The 7306-nt window shown below is 35.7% G+C and overlaps 1 protein-coding gene across 1 annotated transcript; it reads left to right on the forward strand.

The window, feature by feature from the left end:
- Nucleotides 1–5389: 5389 nt before the first annotated feature.
- On the forward strand, nucleotides 5390–6892 carry LOC110728834. Its single transcript, XM_021908502.1, has 2 exons — nucleotides 5390–6324; nucleotides 6516–6892. The coding sequence occupies exons 1-2, from the start codon at nucleotides 5860–5862 to the stop codon at nucleotides 6675–6677; spliced, it is 627 nt and encodes a 208-aa protein (XP_021764194.1). The 5' UTR covers nucleotides 5390–5859; the 3' UTR covers nucleotides 6678–6892.
- Nucleotides 6893–7306: the final 414 nt, after the last annotated feature.

Raw genomic sequence — 7306 nt, forward strand, 5'->3', positions numbered from 1 at the left:
TACCAAACTTCTGTACACATTACCATCGACCTTACTAGCTCCATCATCTTGACTTAATTTTTCATTCAATGCCATAGGAGTATTCACTGGTTTGCAATTTTCCATATGAAATTTCTTTAGGAGATCTACAGTATATTTTTCTTGATTAAAGAAAATTTCTCCCTTGGTTTGCGTAACTTGAATTCCAAGAAAGTATTTCATGAGTCCTAAGTCTGTCATTTCAAATTCTTGCATCATAGACTCTTTGAACTCATTAATGAGTTTCATATCATTTGTAGTGTAGATTAGATCATCAACATAAAGACAAACAATGAGAAAATGCCCATCGTTGTTTTCTTTAATGTAAAGTGATGGTTCACTTGGACTCTTTTTGAATCCGTTATTCATAAAATATTTGTCAATTCTACTATTCCAAGCTCTTGGCGCTTGCTTAAGCCCATAGAGCGCTTTATGCAAACGATAAACTTTATCTTCTTGCCCTTGAATTTCATAACCTTGTGGTTGCTCCACATACACTTCTTCTTCTAATACACCATTCAGAAATGCGGATTTCACATCAAGCTGATAAACATATAATTCTTTCTGTGCAGCTATGGCTAACACTGTCCTAATGGTTTCAATACGAGCTACTGGAGCAAATGTTTCATTGAAATCAACTCCGAATTTTTGAGCATATCCTTTGACAACAAGCTTTGCTTTATGTTTTTGAATATTTCCGTCTTGGTCTAGTTTTGTTTTATAAACCCATTTTAGACCAATAATATCTTTACCTTCAGGGTAATCAACAAGCTCCCATGTCTTGTTTTTCTCAATCATAGCAATTTCTTCATCCATTGCTTTTATCCAAACATCGTCATTTGATGCTTCTTTATAGCTCGAAGGCTCACTTGCAAATAAAGCTAATGTTTCCGTGTCATTTGCTTTAGATAAATAGCACTCGTAATCATCCAAATAAGAAGGCCTTTTTCTAATTCTTCCTGGTTGATTTAAAAGTGGAGAAGATGAGGTTTCTTGTGTTTGTGTATTTGACACATTATTAGGAGATCTATGCGGACTGTTTGCTTCATTATTTATTGTTGTTGGAGCTGGGTTACGAGAATTTATAGCTTCTTCTTGCACAGGAAAATGAACTATTTCATCATCCCATTTCCATTTTGCCGATTCTTCAAATATAACGTCTCTGGAGACTATTAGCTTCTTAGCTTGTGGGTCTAAGAGACGATAGCCTTTTGATTCATCACTATATCCCACAAAAAGATACTTTCTCTCTTTGAGATCGAACTTGTCTTTACCTTGATCTTTGTTTAAGGCATATGCAATACATCCAAAAACTTTTAAATGACTAACAACCGGTTTTCTACCATTCCAAGCTTCATAAGGAGTCTTGTTACTAACTGCTTTAGTTGGTGAACAGTTCAGTATGTAAATAGCTGTATTTACAGCTTCAGCCCATAATGTTTTAGGAAGAGTCTTTTCTTCCATCATGCTTCTTGCCATTTCTACAATTGTGCGATTCTTTCTCTCTGCTACACCATTCTGCTGAGGTGTTCGTGAGACTGTCAATTGTCTTTTTATTCCTTCATTTCTACAATGCTCCATAAAAGGGTTATATATAAATTCACCCCCTCTATCAGTTCTCAATGTCTTTATCATATAACCACTTTGTCTTTCAACTAATGCTTTAAATTGGAGAAATACATTGAAAGCATTTGACTTTTGATCAATAAAATATATCCACATCATACGAGTGTAATCATCGACAAATAATAGAAAATACCTCTTATTCTGTAGAGAAGGATTTCTTGTGGGGCCAAATATATCTGCATGTACTAATTCAAGAGGAGCTTTAGCTCTCCATGAAGTTTTTGGGAATGGAAGATGATGCATTTTTCCATATATACATCCTTCACAAACTTGAATATTTCTATCAATGTGTGGTAATCTCACGACCATGTCTTTTTGTTTCAATAATTGTAATCCTTTTTGGTTCAAGTGTCCATATCGTAAGTGCCATAGATAAGATTCATCCATAACATTGGCTTGCAATGCCAGCTTCTTTTGTGGCATATGAAGCGGGAAAACTTTATTATCAGCCATTTTTACTTTCGCCAATATATTACCAGATTTTTTGTCCGTAACAATGCATTCCCCATTGTCAAAATTTGTTGAATATCCTCGTTGAACAAGTTGCCCAACACTTAGGAGATTATGTGTCAAATTAGGCACATAAAGAACATCATGTATGTATTTTGTGTTATTTGCTTTGCTATTAACAACAATGACTCCTCGTCCTTCGACGTTTGCCTTTTTTCCATCACCTAAGGTGACTTGATTTGCTACACCCATATCTAACTTGATGAACATGTCCTTATTTCCTGTCATGTGGTTGCTACAACCACTATCGAGAAACCATAAATTGCTAGACTTATTTTGTTCATCCATGCACGTAAGAAATAATTGTTCACCTTCAGCGTTAGCGGTGAAATTCGCTTCATTTGTATTATTTCCATTTTGATGCCAACAATCTTTTTGAGAATGATTTGAATTACGACATCTCTTACATTTAAAATAACATTCAGATGATTGATGGTTAGACTTACCACAAATACGACAAGAATTATTTGACCTTTGTTGATAATTTTGATATTGTCCGCGACCTCTTCCTCTACTTTGTCCTCGGCCACGGCTAAAATTTTGGGTACCACGGCCTCTACCATATTGATGTCCTCTTTGGTTTCCCCCTCTTTTCTCTGACTCTCCTTGATATTGTTTGTTTGATATGTTAAGTTGGGATTGAAACGCTTGATCTACAAGTTGATCGGTATTTGCATTTCTTTTCAATTTTTGATCATGTGATTCCAAAGATCCCATCAACTCATGCATTGTGAGAGTTGACAAGTCCTTAGACTCTTCTATTATAAATGTGGCAGAATTATATTTTTCTGTCATACTTCTTAATACTTTTCGAACAACTCTTTTTTCTTCTAATGTATCACCGAGACTTCTTATTTGATTAACTATTTCCGTGACTCGTGAAAAATAAACTTGGATATTTTCTGTCTTTTGCATTTCCAGGTTATCAAAATCTCTCCATAGATTTTGTAATCTAACAGCAACAACTTTTTCATTTCCTAGAAATCCTTGTTTTAATGTATCCCAAGCTTCTTTGGATTTTTTCAATCCATATAAGCGGGGAAATATAGTTTTACTCACGGCTGCATGAATGTATCGTAAAGCAAGTGCATCTTTTTTCTTGTTTTCCTTGTGTAGTTTTTGTTGTGCTTCATTAGGATTTTCTGGAAGGTCTTCATAGCCTCCTTCCACGAGCTCCCATAAATCTTGGGATATAAAGAATGTTTGCATTTGACTACTCCAATAGTCATAATGTTCTCCATCAAAGATAGGAAGTGTCGGTTGGGAATAAGAGAAAAATGGTATTGATGTACTGGAAGCCATGATATAATTATTCCGGCTCTGATACCAAATTTGTTGGAGACAGCGGAAGTATAATGGGTGATTGGATCAGATTAATAAGTAATATTTATAAACTATATGAGAAACGAGTAGAGCTGCCGCACCTACTTATATTTATTCTTGAAAATGAAATAATACCGAAGAATATGTTTTCTTTTATTATATTCTCTTATATTGAAAATGATATCAATATATAGGAAAAACTCATCCTAAATAAATAGTGATAGAAAATTTAGGAGCATTATATGCTTTACATTTTATTTAGGTTTTACTATTTTATTATTAGTTTTTCTTAATTTTACTTATCTTAATATAGTTTATACATTGCACAATTAACTTTTATCTCACAAATTATCATCATATCTAAAACTTATTGTAAATTGTTTATAGTCATTTAGGTGATCATTATCATACCGACAAACAGTTTCACGAAAGTTAAACCAAGTATAGATTTATATATCAAAATTGGATGAAAAAAAATTAAAAAAAAAAAAAAAAAAAATCAACCGCTTGTCTTTTTGATTACCCAATCGAAAAAACAGCATTATTTGACACTAAATCCCTGTAAATCCGGCGACCACGAAACATCCAAAGATGTATGTGGCTTATATATCGTTAACCAAATATTATTAATCCATTGTTCTTGAAATTTTGAAGAATACATCCCTAATCCTCAAAAATTGACAAAGCTAAAATGATATGAATGAATAGATGAACGAAATGGATCATTTGAAATAAAATATGGAACGATTCGATAAATATAATCGAAATTTTTTTGAAAATAATTTTGATTTTGTGAAAAATAATAAAGAGTAATTGTTTTTGTTTAACTTATTTTTTTTAGTTAAATTGTTAACCAAATTATGATTCGGAAATTAATTATGAAAATAAAAAATGATTTTCTGAAATTAGACTAATTAATTTTCGAATTTCAAAACATGAAATTTTAGAATTTAAAAATGGTTTTTTTTATTTAGTTTTAAGTTTAAAATATAGATCAAAATTAAATATTAACGTTTAAAGTTTCATCCAATCACATTGCAATACTTAGTTAAGTTTTTAATCATTGGTAAGGTCTGAATCTGTGGATCGCTAAACATCGCCCGCAAATCTCCACATAAAGCCCACAAATCTATATTGAATTTACCTTATTGCCCTAAACCTAAAATAAAAAAATCTAACCCATACCCACACTCTAATCACCCGAAAATACGGCAATGTTGAGGCGGCAAGGCAAGGACTTGGCGGCCACAGCGGAGGGAAGGACGGCTCACGGTGGCAGGGTTTTTTTAAAAAAAAAAAAATTTAAAAAAAAACAGAAGAGGTGGGGCGCCTGGCCAGGACGCCCAGCCCCTGGTGGTGGCATCTGCTCCGGCCGCCGGAACCAGGGGGCTGGCGTCTGACCTGGACGCCTAGCCACGGTTGTGGCGTTTTCCAGAGGCGCCACCGCCGTGGCTGGGCGTCCAGGTCAGACGCCAGCCCCCTGGTTCCGGCGGCCGGAGCAGACGCCACCACCAGGGGCTGGGCGTCCTGGCCAGGCGCCCTACCACTTTTTTTTTTTTTTTTTTTTTTTTTTTTTTTTTTGTCTAATATTTTTTTTTTTGGAAAATCAGAATTCTTTTGTTAATGTTTAATATTTTTGTTTTATGTGTTAATGTTTTTATTTTTAATGTATATATTTTTTTCTAAATCAGAATTTTTTGTGTTAATGTTTAATTAAAAAAACAAAAACTTTAAATAAAATTTAAAAAAAATTACAAAAAGTTTAAATAAAATTACAAAAAAAAAGAAAAAAAATAACAAATTACAAAAAAAAAAAAAAAATTACAAAAAGTAGGGGTGGCGTCTGGCCAGGACGCCACAGCCATGGTTGCGGCGTCTGGCCAGGACGCCACAGCCATGGTTGCGGCGTCTGGCCAGGACGCCACAGCCATGGTGGCGGCGTCCTGACCAGACGCCACCCCTACTTTTCGTAATTTTTCCCCCGGATTATCTCGCTTTCCGGCGACGATGACGGCTCTTCGGTGTCCCTCGGTGATCCACTCCAGCTCCACATTCTTCGTGAGAGTGAATTACGGTTTCGGTAAAAATTAGAAAAAGGGCAAAAGAGTCAAAGTAAAAATATTTGTGGGCTTTATGTGGAGATTTGCGGGCGACGTTTAACAAATCCCCTGAATCTCACAACTATGAGTCTATGGAGTAAACCCCACTAGAAACACTTTAGGATAGAAATTATCTTTACTTTTCCCCCCACTCCCAAAATGTCTAACATGCTAGCCCGAATTAAGAGAACTTGTGGGAGATTACGACCCGACAGGCCTAAATTTTCATTTTCCCACCATTGTTGCGGGATGGGAAAATTTGTATGAACCCAAATAAATCCAAATGGCAAAACTCTCTCTCTTCATCCTCTGCCTCCTCCTCTTCAACCCTCCTCAACCCACCGAAGCCATAATCTCCTACGCTCAACTCCGCACCATATTATCCCTCTCACACTCTCTCTCCTCCCGCGTCGCCACCCTTCGCGCCGCCCGAGGCGATGTCGACGGTGCTCGCCGTGCTCGCCTCATAGCCACCAAGCTCGACCATGGTCTTAGCCTTAGGTTCTGGCCAACAATCTGGTCAATGGGTTGGGATTACCTCAGGAACTATGCTTGGCGTGATACGACGTCGTTTCAAGATGCTTTTGGAATCGCCGCTGATTTTAACGAGTTGCTGAGTGCACTCGGTGAGTTGGGTCGATTGAAGTCCGATTCTCAGAGAGCTGCTTGGGTTGCTCGCCATTACGGGAATTTGCTTCGTGTTTCCAAATCTATGTTCAATCGGTTGCTCTCAATTTTCAGCAAATCTGTGAGTTTTTATTTCCTTTTAAAGTATTTTCGACGCGTGATTTTGTCATGTATTTCGAGATTATTATTGTTCAGGTGATTGTGTGTATGTTCTAATTTGCGATTTAATGTTTTACTTGGTGGATTAGGAGTGGTATGTGGAAATCATTGTTTGTTTAGGTGGGATTGTGAAATTTGAATTTTGAAATGCAGGGGCCATTGAGAGAATTGGTGGAGACATTGAAGGAAGAAATGGAGGGTGAGTTTTTGAAAGATTGTCTTGAGGTGGGTAGTAATGATTTGAAGGGTTTAGTTCAAATTTTAAAGGATTTATCTTCTAAATATACAAATGTTTATGCTCACCAAGAATTTTAATTTTCATTTTAGTTGTTCTTTTTGGTGGGGGAAATTGTTGTGTGTTCGGGTTTCGAAAGGGGTATTAAGTTTATTTGTGATCTTAAGCTAAGAAAGTTTTTGTGGTAATAGAACTTAGTGCTAAATGTGAAAGATTAGCTAACTTGTTGCCTTTTTACATGGATTAACTCTATATGATTTTGTCATGGTATGTATATGTCCTAGTGTTGGCTGGTTGTGTTGAATTTCTGGAATTTAAGTCTCCATTTGAAATCCATGATCTAAGTGTCAAAAGTATCCGGCGTTGGGTATTTTAGACGAAAGGAACAATTTGTGAATTGTAATCTGGCGTACATTGTAAGTGGAAGAAGTTGGTTTGATCTCTTAAATAATTGTTTCCTGATTTTGAGCAAAGTAGAAAATTATTGCATGCTTTGAAATTGAAAAGGATATTTGATTTATTTGAGTGTTAAGCTAAGAAGCTTTTAATTGACAACTAGACATACAACGTTGTACGAGATTCATTGCACTATTATAGTCTTAAATTAGTTTGTAGACATAGGGAACATGAAAACAAACCAAGAAACAACTAATTTTAGGAGAACTCTTGGCGCATAAATGTTATTAACTTGCTTTGTAAATAGCATGAA

The sequence above is a fragment of the Chenopodium quinoa genome, unplaced genomic scaffold (assembly GCF_001683475.1).
Source record: "Chenopodium quinoa cultivar QQ74 unplaced genomic scaffold, ASM168347v1, whole genome shotgun sequence".
Lineage (NCBI taxonomy): Eukaryota > Viridiplantae > Streptophyta > Magnoliopsida > Caryophyllales > Amaranthaceae > Chenopodium > Chenopodium quinoa.

Excerpts from the sequence above, each read along its gene's own strand:
- LOC110728834 (XM_021908502.1), top strand. The coding sequence starts at position 5,860 with ATGGCAAAACTCTCTCTCTTCATCCTCTGCCTCCTCCTCTTCAACCCT. Across the intron at positions 6,325-6,515 it reads TCTCAATTTTCAGCAAATCT|GGGCCATTGAGAGAATTGGT; the intron begins GTGAGTTTTTAT and ends TTTGAAATGCAG.